This window comes from Natator depressus, chromosome 11 (genome assembly GCF_965152275.1).
Source record: "Natator depressus isolate rNatDep1 chromosome 11, rNatDep2.hap1, whole genome shotgun sequence".
NCBI classification, from domain to species: Eukaryota; Metazoa; Chordata; order Testudines; family Cheloniidae; genus Natator; species Natator depressus.
The window spans coordinates 13,410,162-13,437,435 of record NC_134244.1 but is presented as its reverse complement, the minus strand read 5'-3'; the positions used below and the strand labels follow the sequence as shown (position 1 = coordinate 13,437,435).

The 27,274-nt window shown below is 43.4% G+C and overlaps 2 protein-coding genes and 1 long non-coding RNA gene across 3 annotated transcripts in view; 2 read left to right on the top strand and 1 right to left on the bottom strand.

Annotated features, from left to right (window-relative positions):
* LOC141995793 (protein mono-ADP-ribosyltransferase PARP14-like) overlaps positions 1–4,484 on the top strand; it is a 34,143-nt gene extending 29,659 nt beyond the window's left edge. The window contains exon 17 of the mRNA XM_074967195.1: positions 2,997–4,484. Coding sequence (XP_074823296.1) covers positions 2,997–3,286 — 290 coding nt within the window. The 3' untranslated portion in view covers positions 3,287–4,484. The remainder of the gene's footprint in view (positions 1–2,996) is intronic.
* On the bottom strand, positions 2,179–7,555 carry LOC141995794 (uncharacterized). Its single transcript, XR_012641402.1, has 3 exons — positions 6,706–7,555; positions 6,176–6,260; positions 2,179–2,611 (listed from the first exon to the last, which is right to left on the bottom strand). It is a non-coding gene; the product is annotated as an uncharacterized LOC141995794 (long non-coding RNA).
* A 2,951-nt stretch (positions 7,556–10,506) lies between these two features.
* LMLN (leishmanolysin like peptidase) overlaps positions 10,507–27,274 on the top strand; it is a 24,735-nt gene continuing 7,967 nt past the window's right edge. Inside the window, exons 1-14 of the mRNA XM_074967193.1 lie at positions 10,507–10,674; positions 11,906–12,003; positions 12,084–12,114; positions 12,520–12,602; positions 12,866–12,983; positions 13,975–14,153; positions 16,758–16,863; positions 17,087–17,181; positions 20,048–20,165; positions 21,616–21,723; positions 23,225–23,301; positions 24,039–24,149; positions 25,215–25,347; positions 26,335–26,494. Coding sequence (XP_074823294.1) covers positions 10,525–10,674; positions 11,906–12,003; positions 12,084–12,114; positions 12,520–12,602; positions 12,866–12,983; positions 13,975–14,153; positions 16,758–16,863; positions 17,087–17,181; positions 20,048–20,165; positions 21,616–21,723; positions 23,225–23,301; positions 24,039–24,149; positions 25,215–25,347; positions 26,335–26,494 — 1,567 coding nt within the window. The 5' untranslated portion in view covers positions 10,507–10,524. The remainder of the gene's footprint in view (positions 10,675–11,905; positions 12,004–12,083; positions 12,115–12,519; positions 12,603–12,865; positions 12,984–13,974; positions 14,154–16,757; positions 16,864–17,086; positions 17,182–20,047; positions 20,166–21,615; positions 21,724–23,224; positions 23,302–24,038; positions 24,150–25,214; positions 25,348–26,334; positions 26,495–27,274) is intronic.

The window sequence follows — 27,274 nt, the reverse complement described above, 5'->3', positions numbered from 1 at the left end:
TTGAGCATATCCTAAAGGGATGTTAGGAATCATTAAAAAAGGGATAGAGAATAAGACTGAGAATATCTTATTGCCCTTATATAAATCCATGGTATGCCCACGTCTTGAATACTGCGTACAGATGTGGTCCCCTCATCTCGAAAAAGATATACTGGCATTAGAAAAGGTTCAGAAAAGGGCAACTAACATGATTAGGGGTTTGGAACGGATCCCATATGAGGAGAGATTAAAGAGGCTAGGACTTTTCAGCTTGGAAAAGAGGAGACTAAGGGGGGATATGATAGAGGTATATAAAATCATGAGTGGTGTGGAGAAAGTGAATAAGGAAAAGTTATTTACTTGTTCCCATAATATAAGAACTAGGGGCCACCAAATGAAATTAATGGGCAGCAGGTTTAAAACAAATACAAGTAAGTTCTTCTTCACACAGCGCACAGTCAACCTGTGGAACTCCTTGCCTGAGGAGGTTGTGAAGGCTAGGACTATAACAGGGTTTAAAAGAGAACTGGATAAATTCATGGAGGTTAAGTCCATTAATGGCTATTAGCCAGGATGGGTAAGGAATGGTGTCCCTAACCTCTGTTTGTCAGAGGGTGGAGATGTTTGGCAGGAGAGAGATCACTTGATCATTACTTGTTAGGATCACTCCCTCTGGGGCACTTGGCTTTGGCCACTGTCACAAGACAGGATACTGGGCTGGATGGATCTTTGGTCTGACCCAGTATGGCCATTCTTATGTTCTTATATGAGAATTGTTCATATGTCACCATCCGTCCAGGCTCTGAAGTGCGCTATTGTATTCAGTAGTTATTGAAATGTCTAGCTAATGAGTTCCAATATACCTGTGCTGATATCTTAATTACGCAGCTGTTTATTCTTATCAGACAGACAGATCATTCCTTAAGCCAAAGGGTTTTCTTATGTTTTGGAGGGTTTATAAGTCTAGCCAGGTAACATGCTTTCATTATTGGTTAATTTGAAGGCTTTTATTTTCAGTTTATATGTACTGTTTATTGGAGGGGTGGGCAAACTTTTTGGCCCGAGGGCCACATCTGGGTATTGAAATTGTATAGTGGGCCATGAATGCTCACAAAATTGGGGGTTAGGGTGCGGGAAGGAGTGAGGGCTTTGGGGTGGGGCCAGAAATGAGGAGTTCAGGGTGTGGGAGGTGGCTCCAGACTGGGGCCGGAGGTTGGGGTGCAGGGGGGGACTGAGGGCTCCAGCTGGGAGTATGGGCTCTGGGGTGGGGCTGGGGATGAGGGGTTGGAGGTGCAGGAGGGTGCTCTGGGCTGGGACCGAGGGGCTCAGAGGGCAGGAGGGGGATCAGGGCTAGGGCAGGGGGTTGGGGTGCAGGAGAGGGTCAGGGGTGCAGGCTCCGGGCGGTGTTTACCTCAAGCAGCTCCTGGAAGCAGCGGCATGTCCCCCCCCACTCTGGCTCCTATGTGGAGGTGTGGCCAGGCAGCTCTGCATGCTGCCCCATCCGCAGGCACCGCCTCTGCAGCTCCCATTGGCCACGGTTCCTGGCCAATGGGAGCTGCGGGGGCGGTGCTGGGGGGGGGCAGCATGCGGAGCCCCCTGGCTGCCCCTATGTGTAGTAGCCGGAGGGGGGACATGCTGCTGCTTCCAGGAGCTGCGTGGAGCTACAGCATAAGCGGAGCAGGGTAAGCCCTGGACCTCACTCCCTGGTGGGAGTGTGAAGGGCCGGATGTGGCCCGCGGGCCGTAGTTTGCCCACGCCTGGTTTATTGTCTAAAAATCGTAAATTGTGAATAAGATCTGAGGAGTTTATCAATATCAAGTGGTTAATCCCTTGGCCCGTGCACAATATCAGCTGCAGACGAGCAGAGAGAGAGCATCGTACTTCGCAAATCTAAAATCATTTAAAACTTTGGTGGCCTTTGTGAAAGTTGATTGTATTATGAAATGTATTACCTACCTCACAAAAACTGTTAATCAGAACAGTCACTGCCTGGCTTCCTTGTTCATGCTCAGCTGAGATATTACAAAGTGAATGGACACAGAGATACAACTAATTATCTTTTCTGCCTAGAAAATGGTGCCACCTTATCAGATATGAGACAAATTGGCTGAACAGTGTGGGGAAAGCTTCCACGGCTGCTTGTGCTGTATCTGTTCTTGGGGATAATTAGATGACACCACTCAATCGGGCACTTTTCACAGGAGTTAAATTTAATATATACATTCTTCTTCTTTAACTAGCGTCATGGACAACTCTGTTACATATAAATCTGAGATGTTCTGCACTGATCATACACTTGTCTTTGGGTGCTACAAACCAAAACATTGTATTTGGCGCAGAGACTATCTGAGGCCCTGATTCTGCAAAGACGTGCAACTGTACTTAGCTTTAAGCATTGAACTCAGTCGGATTACTCAGAATACGTACTTTGCAGGAGCAGGGATAGTATTCTACATGACACAATGAACAGATGTGATGCACAGCAAAGAGCAGACGGGGCAAAGAAGGATGAAGTCTTTAGCAATAGGATTCAATTCCCTGCATATATTTTTGACTGTTTGCATTAGAAGCTTTCTCCCACTTTCAGAAAAGAGAAACAGGTCCCAGATGAAGACCCATGATTCCTCTGCCTCTGTGAAGTATAATTAGAATATTATAATTACAATTATATAATCTTATAATTAAAAAATTCTAAATGTTTGCCATGTGGGATAGTGAATAGATAGATAGAAAACTACACAATGACAAATAGAGGGAGAAAGTTTAACCTCCTTCTCCATAAGAAAAGGCAAAGTAAGTCTGCATGATTAGCTCAGTGATAAAGTGTCATCTCAGATATTTTGGTACCAGGGCCTGTTCCAAGTGAGGCTGGAACGATGCTGTCAAACTCTTAGTTTTAATTTCAAATGATCCTTTTTCACTGATAGAAGAGAAGGTTGCGCATTTTAGGGGTTACATAAGAATGAAAGTCTTGTTGTTCTTCAAAAGTTTTCAAAACTTTGTCTTTCTGATCACAGGTGCAGCAATTGGAAATGGAACCTATTTTGCTGTTGATGCCAATTATTCTGCTCAGGATGGATACTCTAGACCTGATGGGAGTGGCAGAAAATACATGTACCTTGCTCGAGTTCTCACTGGAGAATATTGCACTGGAAAAGCAGGATTAATCACTCCACCAGCAAAAAACTTGGCAGATCCTACTGACCTATATGATAGTGTGACTGATAACATGGTTCGTCCATCAATGTTTGTCATATTTAATGACATTCAAGCTTATCCAGAATACCTTATTACTTTTAGAAGATAAGATTTATTTTTTAAAAACAGTGGAAGAGGTTTTTTGGTGCCTTTATTTTGTGAATAATATCGCAAGGATCATTTTGTAACCAGAAATTTGAAGAATGAGAAAACTACTGACTTTCTTATAGCTCTTTATATTTTGGTTTATTGACTCAAATGACCATTTAGATAGCCAATTGCCTAAATATACATAAATAATATTAAGAAGAGACAAGGTTAAGTAGATTTTAACATGCACCCTAACAGTGCTCATAATTTTGGTGTTGATGAGGGTTGTGAGCAATGTTCCCTCTAATTTTTGACAGGCCATGTGCGCAAAAAATTTCTTCTGTGCAAATTGTTGTGCTTCTGTGCAAATTGTTGTACACGCAGTGTTTAGGATCTGTGTGCGTGTGCACACACACACAGCTTAGAGGGAACAGTGGTTGTGAGAATAGCACATTCAGGCTAGGTAGATAGGGCTCTCAGCAGGAAGGGCTGTTGGATGCAATTTTTTGTTGCCCACAACCTAAAGTAAACTGAATGTAGCAGGCTGGTGCATCACTAAGGATGCTGTTCCCAGAACACATCATAAGGCACTGAATAGCTGAAAGAGGGTGTCTTTCAAACCGTCAGACGTGTATGCCACAAGTGGGGGGCCCTTGATCTTAATTTTTTCCAAGTATACATATTAATTACTCTCAGCAAATTACTGCTCCTGGTTATCTTAGGGTTCAAGGAAAACCCAAAAACATAGCCACTAATATGTTACATTCAGTAAATCACCTTTGCCCCATCCTATTCATCTCCTACATACTAGGGCTCATGTCTATATGGGTATTCTGCACATTTCTCTGTATTATCGAGATGCCTTTCTTCCCAGGTGCCTAGCTGACTGCTGGTGCTTTTGCACTTCATTGAGCATCCTGCAGAATCAATATGTTCAAGTACAAAATCAATCCTTCTGGAATATTCAAGATAATCATCATATTGAGAAGGCTGGCATTCTTTCTGCACAGCCTTGAGGCATAATAAGCCCTTTTTCTGTAGAATTATAACCTTGTATAGATGGTAACCTCTGGGCATGTGTTAAATTCTGAATTCTAGAAAAGGTTGAAAAACCATCTATTGATAAGCTTCATAAAGCCAGTTTTAAAATATTTGTACTTCTGAAAATTAGGCACATTCATAACAAGTGATATTAACTTCTTATGCTGCCACTCATACCACAGGGTCATATTTCTGGTGTCTTCAATAAAGCTGTTAATTATTCTGAATAGTGAATGGTGTATTATAGGGTCATTAGTTATACAGCTACTAGAGACACAATCAATTAAAATGAACCTTTGTCTGAACATTTTTGTCTGCTATGATACAAGTGATACATAGGCTCACTATTACTGAAAGGGTTTAGAGAAAAATTAGTCTCTTTATTCAGTTTGTACATTTTGTGTATTTGACAGCACTATGTGTATAGGCCCTAATTCAGCATTTCACTTAGTACAAGCTTAAAGGTTTTGCTGAACAGAGATTGACTGATGCGATCAGCCATCGACTGTTTAATTTTCGAAGAGATTCGGACAGTTTAAACCACAGGCTCTCTTCTTTGCCACTTGGTGTTCCCTTCTGCTCTGGTGCAGAAACTCTCCATCAAAGTGAATAATGCTTCCCAGCAACCATGGTAAATGTTTCCATGGCAGTACACTGGAGATTTTATGATGCCCTATTTATTGGCCCTTTGAGAAACAGTTAAAATACCGCATTGCGCCTTAAGATTGCTAGAGAACCACTGCACATACACCAGAGATTTACTCTAGTGATGAGTTAATTGCAGCAGAGCCACAAGAACAACCCCACCCCACAGTGGTAAGAAGGAGCAACATGAGGGGACCATCTGGTTCAGAGTCTCCCTCTTTTCTAACACAGTAAAATATTTTTTATTATTTATACAGCAATGTGTATCCGGCACCTTTCCAAAAGGGAAAGGACCCATAGTGGCTGCCCTCCAAATTGCTATGGGGAAATCCCAGTCTCTGGATCCCAGGTGTTTTACGCTTCCCTGGGTCTCAACAGGCTGCAGCACCGTTTCCTCCCTTGGCCTCTCAGACACATTTCTTGTGCACAAACCCTCAGGCTGCTACCCCTTCACGGAAGTGGAAGCAGGGGTGCTGGAACGGGGACGCAGGGCTCTGGGTTGGGGGTCCATGGCTCCCCACAGCTGCCCAGGAGGCTCTTACCATGGCTGAGCTGCTGCTCCAAGGCCCCGTCCACTGGCCAGAGCCAGGTTGGGGTAAGAGTTGCACAAGCAGCTGTGGGGAGCCGTGGACTCCCCATCTGCCCTGGGCAAGTGTCCGGGGGGCAGGGACAGAGGCCGGAGGCTGCTCTTGGGGGCCCCCCACCCCTGGCAGGTGGAGGGGCCCTAGGGTTGCCAACTTTCTGATTTCAGAAAACCTAACACCCTTATCCCAGCCACTGCCCTGTCCCTTCTCTGAGGCACCGCCCCCCTCGCTCACTCGCTCATTTTCAACAGGCTGGGGCAGGGGTTGGGATGTGGGAGGGGTGGAGGTGGGGGCTCCGGCTGGGAGTGCTGGCTCTGAGGTGTGGCCAGGGATGAGGGTTTGGAGTGTGGCTGAGGGCTGGGGAAGGGAGTTTGGGTGTGTGTGTGTGGGGGGGGGGGTGAGGGCTCAGGCTGCAGGCTCTTGGCTGGGGCCAGGGTTGAGGGGTATGGGGTGCAGGAGGGGGCTCTGAGCTGAGGGGTTGGGCTGAGGGGTTTGGAGTGTAGGAGGAGGCTCTGGGCTGGGGCAGAAGGTTGGAGTGCGGGGGGGTGGGTGAGGGCTCCGGGGTGGGGCTACAAATAACGGGTTCAGGGTACAGGAGGGGGCTCAGGGCTGGGGCAGGGGGTGCAGGTGGCACTTACCTCAGGCGGCTCCCGGAAGTGGCCAGCATCTCCCTCCTGCTCCTAGGTGGACGTGCAGCAAGGCGACCCCACGCACTGGCCCAGCCTGCAGGGACAGTTGAAAACTGGACACCTGGCAACCCTAAGGGGCCCAGGCTCCCCACCCGGCTCTGGCTTCCAGCTTAGCTGGGGGCAGGGCCTTGGGGGAAGAGGTGGGGCAGGGGTGGAGCCAATGAGGGGACAGGGGCCCCCACTCCCTGACTTTTGGGACGGCTTCTCCCTCCCCCCCCGCCATGATGACCAGAAACAATCAGTTCAATTCACTACAAATACTAATTTATTTGCTTAATAAGTCGGCTTTAAATGAAAACTATGTTTTGATAAACTTTTTTCTTATGTATCCAATCCAGCATATTTAAGGTATTTATTTAATTTACAGAAAATGCTGTTTATGCGCATTTGAGTTGAATTTCCACCCAAATAGAACTTGGCACAAAGCCTTAAGTAAAAAAATTAATCATTATCTAGTAAATAAGAATTGCATCATTTACCATTTTCTAACTGTTAAGTGCTGAAGAATGTTGTTGCTGCTGCATCTTTGTTACTGTTCTTGGAGCTCCGATGTCAGCTGCGTTAGACTAGCAGATGGTGCAGCGTGTTAATTCTGCAGACATCGATGTTACTCATAAGAAAGATCACAGGCTTGGTTCAGTGGTGAAGGTGCTCAGCCAGGTTTACTGTCGATGAAGCCCAGTTCCTAGTGCCCCATAGGCGCTACGCGTACACTAACACATGTACGCCTGTGAGAATGGACCAGCTCAGTCAGCCATGGGAGTCTCTGCTGTCTCCTAGGCTGGACAAAAGTGCTCCTCCTATGACTTCCCCTTTTATACATTAGTAGAAACAAATTGCATATTACACTTCTGACGTGGTTAGCTACCACCCTTATCCTTGTATCTGCTAGTTTGAACAGAAAATCCTCTTCCATTATCCTGTTGTCCCATCTTTATCTTACTTGGGGCCAGTGTGTGCCTGTTCCTTCGCCTAGAAATGTGTTTATGCAGTTACTTGAGACCTCTAGATGTTCCTGTACCATCCTCGCAAGTGAGGAATGTGCTTACTTGGTGTTAGCTAATAACTAGTATGTTGTTATTTTGCCTAGGCCAAGCCTATTCTGGTTCACAGTCTTTGGTTCACACTATTAGTTATGCCTAGGCCTGCAGCAAGGCCTACACTAGAACTGGAATACATGTAAGTTAAGCTAAAAAATGGCTTTAATAAATTTTTATAGATGCAATGAATCCTCCTGGTTAACAAATTTAGTGTAAAGGCTCTATTTAGTTGCAAATCAACATGTTTTAATGCTTAACAAACAAAGAGAATCAATCTTTCTTTCGGAAAATAACCAAAATATGATTCGCAAAAAGAAAAGGAGGACTTGTGGCACCTTAGAGACTAACCAATTTATTTGAGCATGAGCTTTCGTGAGCTACAGCTCACTTCATCGGATGCATACTGTGGAAATTGCAGAAGACATTATATACACAGACACCATGAAACAATACCTCCTCCCACCCCACTCTCCTGCTGGTAATAGCTTATCTAAAGTGATCATCAAGTTGGGCCATTTCCAGCACAAATCCAGGTTTTCTCACCCTCCGCCCCCCCACAGACAAACTCACTCTCTTGCTGGTAATAGCCCATCAAAAGTGACCGCTGTCTTCACAATGTGTATGATAATCAAGGTGGGCCATTATGATTAAATATGATTAAAATATATTTTATTTTATATTTATATTTTTATTAATCAAAATATGATTAAAATTCATTATTTAAATCAAGGTGTCCTGCCTGCTGATTTAAATAATGATTTAAACAGTTGATTTAAATCTATTCACCCTGCATGTTTACCTTTCCTCTGCCTGCTGCACTAGTAAAGCTACTTCTTAGTTCACTTAGGTAAAAGCCTGTGCTTCTGAAGCATAGGTCGAGAGTTAATTGATGACCATGCCGTGCTGTACAAAGCAAGTGTCAAAATAAGGGATGGTCACAGTTGTGCAGGAGATAACTATACCAGACAATGCACAAAAGGCCTGATTTCCACCACCTCACAGACCACAGAACTGCTGGTGGAGATGCCCAGCTCGCTTACCAGGGGCCTTGCCAACCACCCTGTTGGCCAACCCAATCCCTAGCAGCCTTTCCCACTTTCCTCATTCCCCAGCATTGCTCCAAAGAGGTCAGCCCAGCCCACTGCATCTCTGCCTGGACCACACACCTCAGCCCAGCACTGCCTAACAGACCCCATCTCTGCCTGGGCTACCAAGTCCAGCCCAGCCTGCCCTAGTCCAGCCCAGCCCAGCCTACCCGATCTCAGCCTAGACTACCCGATCTCAGCCCAGCCCAGCACTGCCTACCCTAATCCAGCCCAGCCCATCTCAGCCTCGACTAGGGTTGTCAACTCTTACGGATTTTGCCGGGTGTCTCCCAGAATGGGTCTTGATCTCCCAGAGGCTACTGAAACCAATCCGGGAGATTTTAGGCCCCTAAAAGTCCGGTGGGTGGTGCACCTCAGCCCAGTCCAGCCCAAGCTACCTACCCAGGTTCCGTGGCAGCTGGCACATCCCTCTAGCTCCTAGGCACAGGGGCGGCCAGGGGGTCTCCGTGTGCTGTCCCCACCATGAGTGCCCACTCCAGAGCTCCCATTGGCTGGGAACCATGGCCAGTGGGAGCTGCGGGGGTGGTGCATGCAGGCAGGGGCAACATGCAGAGCTGCCTGGCCGCCCCGAGCCTAGGAGCTAGACATGCCGCTCACTTCCGCGAGCCGCCTGAGGTAAGCACCGCCCAGACGTAGCCCAACCCCCCTCCCAGAGCCTGCACCCCAACTGCCCTCCTGCACCCCAATCCCCTACCCCAGCCTGAGCCCCTTCCTGCACCCAAACTCCCTCCTGGAGTCCACATCCCCTTCTGCACCCCAACCCTCTGCCCCAGCCCTGATCCCCCCTCCCGCACCCAAACTCCTTTCTGGAGTCCGCACCCCCATCTGCGCCCCAACCCTCGGCCCCAGTCCTGAGCCCCTCCCACATCCAAACTCCCTCCCAGAGCATGCACCCCAAGACCTCTCCCAAACCCCTGCCCCAGGCTCAGCCAGGAGCCCCCTCCCACACTCTGAACCCCTCAGCCCCAGCCCAGAGCCCGCACCCCAATCAGCGGTCAGCACCACCATGTTGCGCAATGGACACTTGATTACTGGACTTAGTGATGGACATTGGCGGGGAGCGGAATGGGGCTCTGGGCTGAGGCAGAGGATTGGGGTGTGGGAGGGGGTACGGGCTCTGAGCTGGGGGTGTGGATTTCACGGTTGGGCAGAAATGAGGGGTTCAGGGTGCATGAGGCGGTTCCGGGATGGAGCAGGGGGCTGTAGAAGTGTGAGGGCTCCGCTGGGAGTGCAAGGTCTGGGGTTCAGCTGGGGATGAGGGGTTGGGGATAGAGGAGGGTGCTCCGGGCTGGGACCAAGGGGTTCAGAGTTGGGAGAGGGATCAGGGCTGGGGCAGGGGGTTGGAGCATGGGAAGGGGTCAGAGATGCACGCTCTGGGCAGTGCTTACCTCAAGCAGCTCCCAGAAGCTGCCGCATGTCCCGCTTCCGGCTCTTACACAGAGGCGTGGCCAGGTGGCTTTGCCCCACCTGCAGGTGCCACCCCCACAGCTCCCCTTGGCCATGGTTCCTGGCTAATGGGCTGGGAGTCACAGAGTCAGCACTCGGGGAGGGGAGATGGAGGCAGTGTGCCTGCAGAGTCACCTGGCTGCACCTCCAACAGCAACAGCAGGGGCGGGGAGCTGCTTGCAGGGAGCAGCCTGAAGTGAGCACCCCCACCGACCTCAACATTTTTTTTTTTTACCACACACTCGTTGCCAACCTCTGACCCCAACCCCCTGCCCCAGCCTGGTGAAAGTGAGTGAGAGTCGGGGAGAGCCAAGGATGGAGAGAGGGGGTGAAGTGAGGGCCCCCCCTTGGTGAAGGGGCGGGGCCAGAGCGTTTGGGATTGTTCAATTAGACATTTCACAACCCTAGCCTGGACTACCCACCTCACCTGAGCCGAGCCCAGCCCAGCCCGGCCTACCCACCTCACCTGAGCTGAGCCGAGCCGAGCCGAGCCCAGCCCGTCCTACCCACCTCACCTGAGCCCAGCCCAGCCCAGCTCCCAAGAGCAGCGATTTGCTCCTGCTTCTAGCCCGCCCCTTGGGTGTCACCCCTAAGAGCCAATCAGACGCTTCTCTCGGCCGGAAGCCGTCTCCTCCTGCTCCTCTCGGTTGGCTGCTTGGGGCGGAACGTGCTGCCACTCACTCGCTCCGTCAAGACACAGCGGAAGATGGCGGCCGAGCCCCCCAGCCGGGACCGGGTGCCGTACGCTCGGCCGCCGCTCTCCGCCCTCGCCGCTGCGCTGCTCCTGCTGGGCTGCAGCCCGGCCCCCGCCGCTGCCGCCTCCAGCTGTCACCATGGCGTTCCCAGCGGCGGAGAGGTGAGGGGGTCTCCGGGGCTCGGCGGGCGGCCCTGGGGAGGGCGCTGAGTGGGGCACGGGGTTTGAGGTGATTGCGTGACGCGTGGGGCCCCAGGCGGGGCGGGGTAGTGCGGGTGCCCTCTGTGTCATGGGCGGGGGCGCCAGCGGGGCGTGGAGTGTCCTGTGTGTAATGGGCGGGGTATGGGGTGCCCTCTGCATAGGGGGTAGGGGTGGGGCTGGGGTGCCCTGTGTGTAATGGGTTGGGAGGGGTATGGAGTGCCAGCGGGGCTTGGGGTGCTCTCTGCGTACAGGGTAGGGACGGGGCAGGGAGTGGGTATGGGGTGGTGCCCTCTCTGTAATGGGTAGCAGAAGGGTGAGGAGTGGGAAGGGGTATGGGGTGCCCTCTCTGTAATGGTTGGGGAAGGGGTAAGGGATGGGATCAGCGGATATCGGAGCAGCCTGGATAAAGGGAGCATGGGTGGCATGGGGCAAGGAGGATTGGTCGAAGGGTGGGAGAAGTGGGGACCAGGCTACCATGGTATCTGGGTGGGTTTTATAGAGATCTGTGTTAGGAGTCAGGTAGTGGAAGGATGTTGGAATGTAATGGTGCTCCAGTGAGAGATCTCAGTAATGCTAGAACCAGCTGCTATGAAAAATGGCTTTGCTGAAGCTCTGCGGAGTAAACTCAAACTAAAGCAAACAGATGGCAGATAATGAGATCATTCCAGAACAATCAGTTGCAAAGAAAGCGGCTTATTTGATATGGCATTCCAGGTTTAAATGCTTTGGTCATAATCCTGTTACTTCTAGGCCTGATCCTTGCTGAAGACATTTGAGGCAGCTACCTGGAACTTAAATCAGAAATTCAAGAGAGTAAATGTAAATAGACAGTCAGGGCTTCTGCTGCAGTCAAAATTATACGTTTAGCCGCTTCTGAAACTGCCTTTTAAAAATTCAGACTATTTTAGTCAGTATATAACTAATCCAAGTAAGAGGAGATAAGGGGTGTGTGTGTCTATGTGGAAGTAAATACATTGACTTTTGGAATGCTGTCCAGAGTACTGAGTGATCTCTGATTAGGAAGGTGAGTATTATTATTATTTTCATTTTATTTTAAATCAAGAGCCTTTCAATATGAAAAGCCCTTGATTTAAAATAAATTTTGTAATTCAGAATTTGTAAATACCTGCAGTTTAAAAAAAATTGTAAATATAATTTGTCAAATCAAGTTCTCTGCTCCTGTTTTTACCAGGTTGTCTACAAAGTTTATCTTAAGGAAAATCATGTTCTCAAGAGAAATGTTGATCAAAAACTGAGAATTAAGACTATATATGACAGAAGTGTCGAAGAGTAAGTATAGTGGTATTTTTCTGTAGTTTTGAAATGTAAAAATATATTATCTATATCAAAAGGTTTCCTTTTTTTTATAGTTTGCTCCTTGAGAAACGACACCTTATAAAGGTATGTTTCACTTGTTTCCCCTTTCTGTTCGGGAATGTTATGTATGGCATTCCGCTGTCCCAAAAGCTATTCCACAATGTGCTGTACATCAGTTATCTGCTATTCTTTACTCCAAAAATGTCTGGTTTCTAGTGGCACTTTGTGTATAGTTTATAAAGCACTTTGGGATCCTTCAGAGTAACTATATATTACTGTCAATATTATTGCTGAGACTGCAGTGCCATACAGTGGCTTAGCTGCACTTAAGACTTCTACAAGTCTTCATGTCATGCCATCCGTTCTTCTTCTATGCCTTCATGTTTAGCAAATGTCCTGTAATGGGAGAGTTAGTGCTCCTAGGATGCATTTGTACTTGTATTGCAACAAGGAGCCCATTGTTTGTATTTTTCTTTTCATTAAATTTAGAACAAACTTTTCCCCCAAGCTATTTCTTATTTGGAGAAGACTTTTCAAGTCCGCAAACCAACAGGTACTATTTCACTAAGCAGGTGAGTGAAGGTTTGTTTACTGTTTACTATGTTGATATTTAAAATAGTTTGAGTGAACTTTAATATAAATGTGGAACAATGTCTTTTTTTTCCGCTACAGTGTAACAATAACCTCTTGCAAGTAATATTTCTCATACTAAAACCTTACACAGTAATATTGTAGCATCTGTTTATTTCAGTATCTTTAGCTGCCATGAATTATTTTACAGCTTGCCTTTTCACTTATAAAATAATTTTGACTTTTTAATCTAAATTAATTGAAGGCAATGTGCAACAAACCAGTATTTAAGGAAGAAAGATGACCCTCATAGATATTGCCGAGGAGCCTGTGCAGAACACACAAGATGTGGCCCAGTTATAGTTCCTGAGGAACACTTACAGGTAGTTCAAACCAAGTGACATTTACGTAGCATTCTAAATTTTATGGTTTGTGAAGATTACTAATAAAGTTAATATTAATATGTTTGACCTTTTTCTATGTAGCTTTTACTTGTGGGAGGTGATCAGATTTGAGCAATAAGACACAATACAATCTGAGGCAATAGCAGAGTTTCTCTGATTATATTATAGAGCCAAAAGTCAAGTGAAGCAATCCTTACAAAAATAGCTGTAATTGCATTACAGTGCATTGGTGTGGAGCGTGTGTCAAAATTATGCAATATAAATGTTACAAATACTAAGGAAAATAGATTCAGAAAGGACATTGTTGAATATTAAGCCCCAGATATTACCAGAGTTCTAAAGCCATTTCATAATACCACTTATTCAGTGTGTCCAATTTTCTAGAATTAATTTGCCATCATAGGGTCCAGTTGTGAAGTTTTTACTCATTCAAATCTTCTATTGAAGTCATGTTGACTCATTTTCGATTCATACTAAAACACGTGATTAGCACTTCTCTTACTTGCTCTGATCATTGTAGCTTTACACCCTTGATAACATTTTTCAAATGTTTTGTGTAGCACTTTTACTTAGTTTATTTTTAAATTAGTTGAAATTTCATTAAAATGAATTGAGGGACACACTTAATGAAATGCAGTCAGAACCTCTAGTGATAAGTGTGCCTCAATTTTTGGATGTCGAAGTTGGAGACACCATAAAAAGGTCTGACTCTGAAAGTGCTGATCACCACCTTTTTAGTACACTTCGTATTGGGCACCACTCAAACTGAGGAATCAAAATCACTAATCACTTTTTAAAACTTTGACCCTAGTGTATTCACCCAGTCCACAACCGGGATTCTAATCTTTACTTGGCTTAAAAGAACAAATATTTGTGAATGGCTTTAAGATTGGCATATTACATTTCTAAGGATTTAAGTTATTTAGGCTAATTATTTCATATCTTTCCCATTTTAATTGTATTATCATAGCAATGTAGGGAATGTAGTGAAAATGAATGGCATTGTGGACCTGCTGGTTTACCAGACCAAGAAGGAGTTCGAGATGCTGATTTTGTACTTTATGTTAGTGCTCTTACTACTGAAAGATGTGGTCAGGAAAATATTATTGCGTATGCAGCCTACTGCCAACTGGAAGCAGAAATGGACAGGTAAAAATTCATTCCAGGCTAATTTTTATTGAGTAGTAATTTTTTCAGGTCTTTGCATTCACGGCTGAAATCACTAGATTTGTCTGTTTTGCTGAGTGTAATGGGTTGTTGGTTTACGTCTTATGTTCCTAAAATCTCATGCTTCATGGCTTTAGCTGGTCACCTGCACGGGCCTAGAAGGGACTTCCCCAGTGTATTCTGGGTTTTTGCACTGAAGCATCAGAGATGGTCACAGCTGGAGGTGGGACACTGGATGTGGTGGGCTGGTGCCCCAATGTAGCTCTGAGCATTCTCTCTCTCAGCTGTTCAACTGGCTGATTCTTGCTCATGTGCTTATGGTCTAACTGATCACCATATGTAGGTTTGGGAAGGAATTTTCCCTCAGGTCAGATTGTCAGTGACCTTGGGGGTTAGCAATTTCCTTTGCAGCAGGGGTGTGGGTCACTTGTGGGATTATCTGGGTGTATATCATTTAATCAGTTCCCTGCCATTGCAGGGACCTCAGGCATTGGTTCACCTCAGTCCCTCTTATTATCTGCCTATGGCACAACAGTCCAGTCTCCTGTGACTTGTAATACTTAGGTCTAATTTTGGTTGTTGGGTTTGGCGTGTGAGTGCTGGATGATGTTGGTGGCCTGTATTATACAGAAGTTCAGACTAGGTCGGTGGCTCTCAACCTTTCCAGACTACTGTACCCCTTTCAGGAGTCTGATTTACACCTCACTTGAAGTCTACTTGCTTACAAAATCAGACATAAAAACATAAGTGTCACAGCACACTATTACTGAACTTTCTAATTTTTACCACATAATTGTAAAATAAATCAATTGGAATATAAATATTGTATTTACATTTCAGTGTATAGTATATAGAGCAGTATAAATAAGTCATTGTCTGTATGAAATTTTAGTTTGTACTGACTCCGCTGGTGCTTTTTATGTAGCCTGTTGTAAAACTAAGCAAATATATAGATGAGTCGATGTACCCCCTGGAAGACCTCTGTGTACCCCCAGGGGTACTTGTACCCTTGGTTGAGAACCACTGGACTAGATGACCCAGTGATCTCTTCTGGCCTTAAACTCTAGGACTCAACTACAGTGGAACATGGTAGTTCAGACAGGTTACATGTTAAGAACTAAAACATTCATTCTCATGTCTCTCCTTGACACAGTGTACTTTGAGATTTTGCAAAACAATATTTTGCTTTAAATATTATTTTTCAAGTACAAATTATGCTAACAGGAATATTTTCAGTATTTATTAAAATAAACTAAACTTTATTAATGCGCACACACACACACCAAACTACACTAAACCCAGAGAAGCTGGGACATAACTGAGTAAAAGCTAAACCTCCTTCCTTAATATGCATACTGTATAAAGCTTCCATTGAAGTAAATGGCAGAACTTCTACTAATTTAAATGGGAGTAGGATTGGGCCCGTTATCTGCAGAATACATGCACCTTGATCTTGCAATTGTATCCATTATCACCTATGTGGAGCCTCATGGAAGTTGACCTGAGTGATGCACTTTGTCTTAAATCTCCATGCAGACAACTAGCTCCCACTCCTCTGCTGCTGCCTGAAGTTTTACAAGCTTAAGCAGAGCGAAAATCTCTTTATTTTAAAATAGATCAGGGGTTTTCAAACTGGGGGTCATAAGGTGGTTACAGGGGGTCATGAGCTGTCAGCTCCATGGGGTGGACAGCCCAGAGCCCCCATTAAATTAAATTACCCCCCCCTTTTTTTATTTTATAAAGGGGGTCACACTCTGAGGCTTGATGTGTGAAAGAGGTCACCAATACATAAAGTTTGAAAACCAATGCCCTAGAGCTCCTGGGTGTGGGTAGAAGAGAGGTCTATGTTTCTGCTGCAACAAGTGAGTTTTTAAGAACAAATACTGGCCTTGTGGGACATAGTTCTGCAGTAAAGTAGTAGCTTGACCTAATTTTTAATTTTATTTTTAAATAGTGTGTGGGAGGGGGGAATTTATTTTGGGGGGTCAAGTAAGGGAGCTGAAATAATACTCCTTACCCTCCATTTGAGGTTTTAAGAGATAGCTGGTTGTCTGTGTTTTCTCTCTCTTATTATGGCTATAAAACAGAAGGTTTGTAATGGAAATGGACTGACTGACCCTGAGCTTCAGTTGTGCAGTGTCTGCTGCTAGATTGGAATGCTTTTATTCGATGAGTTAACTCGGTTTTCAGCCTGTGATCCACGGACACCTGTGGGCCCACAGACTGTCTGATTTCCAAAGGTGTCCACACCTTCATTCGAAATCTTGTAAGCATCCACAGATGAAATAAAGGTTGAAAACCATTGGGTTAACTTATTGACCTCCAATAATTACACACTTTTTGCATGCTGTGTTTTAGTGTGTGTGCGCGCGCACACGTACTATTGCTGGTAATCTGTCTATTCAGGAAAAACATTACATGGAAGGACTTATCTCCAAAAGAGGGTGAAAAGTTATTTGCATTAAATCAGATAAGTGTTTTTTAGGTTTAATTTGTTACCTTCATATTTAATGTGATTTTTTTTTTAAGTTGCCCATTATTTAATCAAAATCCAATTTATAAAACAAAGCAATGTTTGTCTTCCAGGCCAGTAGCAGGATATGCTAATTTGTGTCCAAATATGATTTCTACTCAAGCTCAGGAATTTATTGGCATGCTCTCTACAGTGAAACATGAAATTATTCATGCACTGGTAAGACTTGATATTTTAACGTGTCATTTCCTTACGTTCTCCCAGCTAGTTTATATAAAAAGGAATGCACTTAGTTTGCATCTTTCAACATCTGTGCTAATTGCCTTCAGGTATAATATTCTCAACATATATTTTGGGGGTTGTATATTGGTCTCTTAATGGCTTTTAGTATTCTAGATGAATTAGTATTGTCTAAATATGCTTTTTATTTACCTTTTTGAAGGGTTTCTCTGCTGGGCTGTTTGCATTTTATCATGATGATGATGGAAATCCTTTGACAGCAAGATATGCAGATGGGCTCCCACCTTTTAATGACAGGTATATTTTTAAATCCTTGAATCCTCTTGGTTTAACTTGACAGTGTCCTTTCATTTTTGCAAGAATATATTCTGGCTGTCAGCTTCTTGAAAGTCAGAGTTGTTTCCTTTGCAGAAATGTTCTTTCTCTTCACACTCAAACATTAGTTTCATTTTTTGTAGAGTTGTTTCATTTGTGGCATTATGCTTTTCTGTGTTTAAATGTAATTTTATATACATGCACAAATACAAACCACCCCACCAAACATGGGGGAAAAAAGGTCAGATTTAGGATGTTAATTACAGGGCTACCTGCACCTTTGCCTCCATTGGTGGTCTGTCTGGGTGCACTCCCTCAGGTGTCAGGCCTCATACCTTCACCTATTTCAGAGTAGAGTTTTACAGTTCTCCCACTCTTAGATTGGGCGTTGGGCTACAGTACACTGTGTATTAACCATTCTTATCCGAATTCAGCCAAACCTGCAGGGGTATCTGTTGTGCCATTCTTCCCTTTGGGAGTCTGACTAGTGTACACAGTGATCGGGCATCCTCCTTAAATCAAAGTATTGTTTGCTTTAGCAGTAGGAACAAAGAATTTAGAACAGTGGTCCTTAAACTGTGGGGCATGCCCTCCAGAGGGGGGCGCAGAGGAACGTTTGGGGGGTGGGGCCTGGGCCAGCCCTCACGGGGCATGGGGAAGGCTTGCCACCCACCTCTGCCACAGCCGTGGCTCTCAGCTTTGGCTTCGCGTATCTTGAGCCATTCTTTCTCTTCGGCTTCCCCACAGCCTCCCATTAAACCAAAATATTCATACTATAAACAGCCCACTAACCAGGTCAATATACAGTATTCATAAACTATGAAAGAGCAACTCCACATTAGTCATATAGGGTCTATTGAATCTGGCAGCATAACTTCAGCTTTATTTCCCCCATTCCTCTACACTATACGTAATGCTAAGTAGCAGTAATGCCTACAATTAAACTGTGCTGATTAAACATTGACAGAATCCTATCAATTTTTCTTAAACTGACCACTTCACCTGCTAGCGATTCTAGGGCAATCTATTCAAACTTGGGGATTCTGAATATATGAAATCTTCCTAGACTGCAAAGAGTTGGAGGTCCTGTCATATTGAAATGGGACTTTGTCTTCATTTTTCAATAAGATCTCAAATTTGACCTAAACCTTAATCTGCAGTAATTTGGTCAGTTTTCCTGTCTGTTCCTTAACTGGTACCACCAATAGTTAGTTAACTAAGGGCCTTCCTGTCATTGAAATACTACGGTAGAATACAGCAGTTGTTCATAACTCTGCAGTATTATTATTCTGTGTGTTCAGTAATGGACAACTATTGTATAATACTGTAGGTTATCCTGCAGTCCTCTCAAGTCTTGCCTCTGAGGTCTGCATGATCCGTCACTGTGGATCAGTTCAGTGGTGTACTTAAACATACACTTAACTTTAAGCACGTAAGTAATCTTACTGAAATCAGTGGTACTATATTCATGATTAAATTTAGGCATATGCTTAATTACCTTTCTGAATCAGGGTTTATTCTTCATATATATCTTATATCGAGTAAACTCAATCACAATGATGTATCATATGTCAAATGTCATTGTAATTTAATTTACTCAGTATAAGATGTCCATCTTCCAAGGTTTTTAAATATAGAATCACAGAACTGGAAGGGACCTCAAGAGGTCATCTAGTTCAGTCCCCTGCACTCGTGGCAGGACTAAGTGTTTCTAGACCATCCCTGACAAGTGTTTGTCCAACCTGCTCCTAAAAATCCCCAATGATGGCGATTCCACAACTTCCCCAGGCAATTTATTCCAGTGCTTAACCACTCTGACAGTTCGGAAGTTTTTCCTAAACTGCACTTGCTGCATTTTAAGCCCATTGCTTCTTGTCCTATCCTCAGAGGTTAAGAACAACATTTTTTTCGTCCCTCCTCCTTGTAACAACCTTTTATGTACTTGAAAACTGTCACCATGTCCCCTCTCAGTCTTCTCTTCTCCAGACTAAACAAACCCAATTTTTTCAATCTTCCCTCAAAGATTTTCTAGACCTTTAATCATTTTTCTTGATCTTCTCTGGACTTTCTCCAATTTGTCCACATCTTTCCTGAAACGTGGTGCCCAGAACTGTACACAGTACTACAGTTGAGGCCTAATCAGCACGGAGTAGAGCGGAAGAATTACTTCTCGTGTCTTGCTTACAATACTCCTGCTAATGCATCCCAGAATTATGTTTGCTTTTTTTGCAACAGTGTAACACTGACTCATATTTAGCTTGTGATCCACTATGACCCCCAGATCCCTTTCCTCAGTATTCCTTCCTAGGCAGTCATTTCCCATTTTGTATGTGTGCAATATGTAATGGCACTATGTAGGATGATTTCTGCATGCCTATAAATCTCATTTACTAATTTAAAAAAATCACAAAACACTTTCCTGTCTTTCAGTTAATTTAGATATTTTCAGTATAAATAAACAGTATTGCAAGTGTTTTCCCTTTTAGTAGTAAAAACTCATTCCTTCATGCAATTTCTGCAAGTGAAAGTTCTTAGCTTTTTATATTCTTTCCTGATATGTACAATATATTTTTATTAGTGCATAATAATTCTGAAAATACCTCTTTAGTAAACTTCTTCAGTTTTGCTTATTACAAAATGTGAATTAGACTTACAACTTGGAAAATATTACTAAGGAGGAAAGTTGCCGAGTTAAACTACTTCATTTTCAATAAGGAATTAGAGTACATATTAAAAGGATACTGAGCACTGTTCCTTTATGGAAGGTAATGTTCAATTTTGGAGTGCAGCCTAGGTTTATTGCTTAGATTCTGGTAAAACATCTGTAATTAAAACACTCTCCTTACAGTCTAGGTTTGTATCAATGGAGCAACAAGGTTGTTGATAAAGCAGATAGGTTATGGGATATACGAGGTAATAAGATGCTGCGCCATGACGTATTTCTTCTGGTAACACCTCGAGTAGTTGTAAGTACTGATTATCTTAAACTTCTTTCACACTGTATCTGCCCTGATTACCATCAGATACTTGAACTTCAGTCATTACTATCTTGTTGATAACATAAATGTTAATTTACTGGAAACTAAAAAGAAAAGAATTCTTGACCACATAACCTGGTTTGGGTCAAACTTTAAAGAAAATCATACTCCTAGTTAATTGAGGGATATTTAAATAAAATGGAAAACAGTTAATTGGCCTTGGGGTGTAAGAGGAGAAATAATTGAAATGCGAAGAGAACATTTAGGGCTTGGGTAGAGATACCATGAAGGATAGAGCAGAAAATTAAAGCAGATTTGTAGTGATTAAATGGACCATCCTATCCTACTCACATCTTGTTTCCATAAAGTCTGATCCTGAGGCTTTGATCACTCTCAATTGCTATTGACTTAAGTGATAAGGCCCTTAATCCTTTCTCTGTTCAATATTCATCTTTTTTTCGTATGACCCGTATACCTTTTCCTTTCCCATTTAAATACTACTTGTTTCCATGTTTTCCTAATTCCGCCTTTAATGAAGTGTCAGAGTTGAAAAATTTAATCATACCTTTCCTCTTGTTTTAGAAAGTATTCAAAAACATTTGAGACCCTTTCTACTCAATGCTCCCTCCACCCCACTCTCTGTCTTTCCTCTCAAATTTTAACTTTTAATTTTAAGGAATTTGAGGACAGAAACCAATCAATAAGTGAAACAGAACTACAGTACTTTCACCCAAACATTAATTTTGGTATTATAGGCTATTTGCAGAAATTCTAGTCTAACCTTTACTTTCAGGAAATTGAATTTACTATTTGTAGCCCAACTCTTAAAGCTATATTTAAAGCTGTACTACTAACTATAGTAAGGGGCTTCTGCTCATCCTGGTTACTGTCATATTGTGTGGTGGGAGCTGGGAGGGCAGGCCACAAATCTTAGACAAGATTGTGATGCCTGTTGGCTAATAGCGGTATGTTTTGATTTTTCTCGTGGAAAATTCCACCAGAATCTCTCTCTTCTCATGGAAAATTTTGATTTTGAGAGAACCTCATTTTCTAATGTGAAAATATTTTGTTCAGAATTTCTTGAGCATACCTAATTGTGAAGGGGGGCTATTTGATGAAAGCTTATTTTCTGTGAAACATTGTTTTCAGATGATCCTGATATAAACTTGGAATAAGTAAGTAGTATGTATGTTACTTATTAGTGGCTAACAGCCAGATTGCTGGATTCGGTACTGGGAGACTCACTAGCTTGTTAGAGCTTCAATAAGGAGAAGTCCTTCTGCATTCAAAGGAAAATAGCAGACTGTGGTAAAAGGAGGACATTAAAATGGTTCTTTTAAAAAAACAAGCAAACAAATTCTTTAATCAAGAAGTGCATATCTGAGTTTGTTTCTCAGTATTTTTAGAATGGGGTTGTAACAACAGTTCTGTTTTGTAGGAAGAAGCTCGGAAACATTTTGACTGTCCAATTCTAGAGGGAATGGAGCTTGAAAACCAAGGTGGCATGGGTACAAAGCTCAATCACTGGGAAAAGCGATTGTTGGAGGTTAGTGCTGGTAAATAATTCTAAATATACCTATCTTATCACTAAAGGGGATAAAAATGTAGATTTTCAATTTTTCAAGTGTATCCGTAGATCTATTGGAAACCCACCAGTGTTAAACTTAACTGAAATACATTGCAAATAAGTAAACTGTGCACATTAAACCTCTATTCATTCCCAAACAACTCTCATACCATTCTCCAAACCCTTAATTCTCAAGGTTCACCAGTTCCTAGAAAGACAATATCAAATGATAAACAATTGGAGGTTCACTTTTCTATAGTTGTTTACCTATCTTCCACAATTTGCCCTGTAGAATTTATTAGTGTAATACAGCTATGCAGTGATCCTAGTTTAATTTGTTTTATATACTTCTGTACCAACTAGTCTCTTCATAAGAAAACTACATTTATAAGGGCACTCTTGAAGTTGATCTTTGTTTACTAAGTGATTGTATCTGGGGGAGAGGGGAGTGGAACTTTCTTTGAGCCAACTTATCTTTTTGTCATCCCCTCTCCTTCTACCTTTTTGTCTCAAATCCTGGAGCGTGCAGTTTAATCACTACCTTGACTTCATAAAATCATAGAAATGTAGGGCTGGAAGGCACCTTGTGAGGTCATCTAGCCCTTCCCCCTACGTTAGGGTAGGATTAAATATATCTAGACATCCTTGACAGGTGTTTATCTAACCCAGTGGTCTCCAAACTATGGGGCATGGCCCCCTTAAGGGGGTGCAGAGGAACATTCTGGGGGGCACAGCGGGGCCTGGGCCAGCCCCCACAGGAGGTGGGGAGGGAGTGCTGCTCAGTCCTGTTTTGTCCCTAGCTCTGCTTCAGCTGTGGCCCCGCACTCAGCCCCAGCATCAGCCCCCACTGCGGCCCGGCCCTGGCTCCAGCTCCAGACCTGCCCCCCAGCTGTGGCCCCAGTCTCAGCCCCCTTACCCCTGTCCACATGTCCTCACTCCCACAGGAGCCACGGGCCAGGCATGACCCTGAAAAGTTTGGGGACCACTGGTCTAACTTGTTTCTAAAAACCTAGCAGGGGGATCCACATCTTCCCCAAGTAACCTGTTTCAGTGCTCATCTGTATTTCCATGATCCCCTCCAGTCTGGCTTTTGCCATCTCCACTGTGCAGAAATTCCTCTGAACAAGGCAATTGACTTTTCCCTCACTAAGACAGTGGTCATTTAGCCTATTGGATTGTTCCTTTTATAGTACAAATGTTAGTGACCTCGTAGTCATGGGTAAAGCCACAATATCAAATCAGTGTTGTGTGTTGTGGAGGTAAGCAATAAGGGAACACATTTCGATTCCAAGATTTCCTAGGGAAGTTGGTAAGAAAAAATTAAACGTTTTTGGAAAATACTTTAGTGTCTCTTAACTTGCAGTGAAATTTTATCTTTATGGAGAAATAACTTTTTTAACTACTTGTCAGGGAAAATGTGCTCTGAAAATACTATGAATCACTTTTCAGAAGCTTCCTAACAGTTACTGGTAATTTTCAGAATGAGGCAATGACTGGATCCCACACACAGAACAGGGTCTTCTCCCGGATTACCTTAGCATTAATGGAGGATACAGGGTAAGAGTGAAAAGACCAAATGTTGTTAGTCTTCAATTTCAGACCTGTGTGTTTTCAAGTTATAAACAGTGAAAGTACTGTGGAGTTCATGCACTTAGAGATGTTGCAGTTGAATGAATACAACTTGCTTTATGTAAAAAGTTAATCAAGATATTTGGAATAGCACTATATTGTTATCTTCATTTTTCTTCAGATGTCTCTTGAATGCTATCTATCATTACTCTGTCCATAAAGACTACACCCCCATGTGTATCTGGTTTGTATAATCAAATTATGCCTTTAGCGTAAAATTCTCCTTGAAAAGCCATATAGGAGATCTTCACTGTCATTCAGCTCTTCTTACAGGTATAGAATTTCCATGCCTGGAAGGAGGGCGGAATCCATCAAGATTTAACCTGTGGATATGAGAGCAGAATTTCCCCTTCATATATGTAAGCCCTTTGGGCAATTAAATTTTTTTGGCATGTTTTATCCATTGTACAATGCCAGATGTGCATCTCTTGCTGAATAAATAATGACTACATTAATAAATAAGACAAGTTTTTGCTTTAATTCACTATCTGTAAAGTCAGAAGGAAATATTCATATCATTTATAGAAGTATACACAAGGGGACATAATTTCCTTGTTCATTCACTGAAAATTTTAATGTAGGTTAAAGTTTTTTGAACTGTCTTCTGCTGATTGGTCAGAAAACCAGTTTCTCAATTGTATTTCCATTTCACAATATCTTTACAGCTGGTATAAAGCCAATTACAGCATGGCAGAGAAATTAGACTGGGGACGTGATAAAGGCTGTGACTTTGTGATGAAAAGCTGTAAATTTTGGATTGACCAAAAGAAAGAGAAGTAAGAACATACTATTTTTTAAACGCAGTGTTCATGTTCATCTGTATGTTTGTCTTCACTCATATTATAAACTTTTTGAAATATGTGGCTGTTTAGTGGTGTGAGCCAAAAGTCCGATGAACTGTCCCACTCATCGCAACACGTGGTAGCTTTTAAATCAGAAGAGAGTTCAATTTTAGCTGCAACAAAATTTCCAGTCTGTCTCACCAGAGTGCTACAAAATCATTTGACTTGCAACAGAGGACAGATGGCCTTGACAATAAGTATCCTCTGTAGATGTTCCCTGCTTCCCTTTAGCATGTATCTCAATATGATGCTTTGGAACCTGCTGAATTTGCAGTTATTGCAGGGTGCTTTTTCAGTGTTCATCTACATCTTTCTTTTCTGTTGTGTAGACCATGAACTCACTTTTATTAGGTTATGCAAGATTAATAGTTTGGCTTCCAGCACGAATATCCTTGCTTTTACTGTCTTTTAATTTTTTTACATCTAATCTTGAAAAGTGGCCATGCTATTACTTTGTCTCCATTGAATTGGAAGTACAAATTATAGTACTCTTAGAAGTCTAAATATCTGATGCATCTGCAACAATGAAAAGTGGGTTAAAGTCCTCTTCAAAATCAGGCCTACTTTGTGTTTAGTTCTAATAGTATTTTAGATACTCCTTGGAGCTCATTGCTCTGACCCATGGGGGCATATCTCGCTACACTTTGTATTAGCAGGCCTTCTCAAATTTTTAAAGACAATAGCAAATTTAACATGCTTAAAAATTTGAAAACAATAGCAAAAAATTAGACCTTCTAGATGAGTAAGTGCATCCTAGATGAAAGACTTTTATTTAGAGAATATTGTGTTGGTAAACATATGGATGCGTTTCCCATGACATTCAAGACCAATCAAATGGCAATAATGAGCTTGGCAGCCAACCAAGAGACCAGTGCCCAACACATGATGGACCATATGAGGGGTGGAAAAGAGACACCAGGCCTTATAGAATTGCCTAGCAAAAGCAATTGATGTAAATATGATCTCATTCAACTAAGATTTTCTTTCCTCTTTCCGAAGGAGGCAATCGGTGAGCCCATACTGTGACACACTGAGGAGTAATCCACTGCAGTTAACTTGTAGACAGGACCAAAAGGCAGTAGCAGTGTGCAATTTACAGAAATTCCCGAAGCAGTTACCTCAGGAGTATCAGGTATGATGCATCTTACTCCACGGAACAGCTCAAATTATTTTTGTTACTTAGGTCAGGGGTTCTCAAATTTCATTGCACCGTGACCCCCTTCTGACAGCAAAAGTTACTACACGACCCCATGAGGGGGGACTGAAGCCTGAGCCCTGCTGCTCTGGGTAGAGGGGCCAAAGCTGATGCCTGAGGTCCTTTGCCCTGGGTGGGGGGACTAAAGCTGAAGCCTAAAGGCTTCAGCCTCAGGCAGGGGCCTTGTAACCTGACCTCTGCTGTCCACCGCTGAAGCCGAAGCCTGAGCCCCGCCATCCATGGTGGTGGGCTCGGGCTTTGGCCCCAGGCCCCAGCAAGTCTAACGCCCGCCCTGGCAACCCCATTAAAATGGGGTAGCAACCCACTTTGGGGCACAACCCACAGGTTGAGAACCGATGACTTAGGTGGTGCAAGAGGTAGTGATGACTTAGGGTGTAGCATTCTTTCCTCTGAGTTGGTACTGAACTAATATGTGAAGGGGATGTGTGTTGCTGAAAGTGCCCTATTTCAGAGAAGTACAAATGACATCATGACCATTTATGGTCATTAGAAATCTCATGTTGGTCTCTTTCGAAAGAACAATGATGTTAATCTGGCACTCTGACCAAATTCCATCATAAGTCATTGCATGCTCCTACATAAATTTCCCTGGAAGATTTTCTATATATGGTATTTCCTCAATTCCTTACCTAAACTGCTGCCTGATATTGCTGTGCATTGCTAAAATAGTGTGGTTTCACTCCGGAGGTGGCTATGATTTGGTAGGAAAAGTCATTTATCTCGTGTGTGCATATATGTGTATATATGTGCAGAGTTACTTAAAATAGACTCCTGTTACCAGTGCCTATGTGCAGCACCACTGATGTTGGAAATTTGTAGTTATGATAGATTCGATAAAAGCTAAATATACACTTGTCCTTGTTGAACAAACTATTTCACTGCCTCCTTTTTTTTCCCCCCCAGTACTTTGACAGTCTTAATGGAGTACCATCAGAAGATTTGCCTTATTATGGCGGCTCAGTAGAAATCGCTGACTATTGCCCCTTTAGTCAAGAATTTAGTTGGCATTTAAGTGGTGAATTTCAACGCAGCTCAGATTGTAGAATAATGGAAAACCAGCCAGGTCAGTTTCCAGTGAAGTATATTTTCGAAGTGTTCTTGTAGCAGAATTCACAAGGATGGTCTTATCTGGATGCCCACAGATTTCCAGTTAAGAACATTCTTTAGAAAACAAGCTTCTTTGCTGTTTTCAGTCCACTTTCTGTTGTCTTGTTTGTTCAACAGACCATTTTTTCCCTTCCTTCCTCCACTCCCGACACTTTCCTTTTAGTCTTCGTTTTTCTTCATGTACAGATGGGGCGGGGTAAATTATATTGAACGGTTGCCATCTGATTCTCCTCCTGCACTCCTGCCTCATTTGATAGTCTGAATTTTTACACTGCTGAATTGAAGAAACAGATTGACAGAGCCAGAACATTACCAGAAGTCACCTACTACAGGACAGGTGCAACAAAGAAAATAACAGAACGCCACTAGCCGTCACCTTCAGCCCTTAACTAAAACGTCTCCAACGCATCATCAAGGATCTACAACCTATCCTGAAGGACGACCCATCACTCTCACAGATCTTGGGAGACAGGCCAGTCCTTGCTTACAGACAGCCCCCCAACCTGAAGCAAATACTCACCAGCAACCACTAACCCAGGAACCTATCCTTGCAACAAAGCCCGTTGCCAACTGTGCCCACATATCTATTCAGGGGACACCATCACAGGGCCTAATCACATCAGCCACAATATCAGAGGCTTGTTCACCTGCACATCTACCAATGTGATATATACCATCATGTGCCAGCAATGCCCCTCTGCCATGTACATTGGTCAGACTGGACAGTCTCTACGTA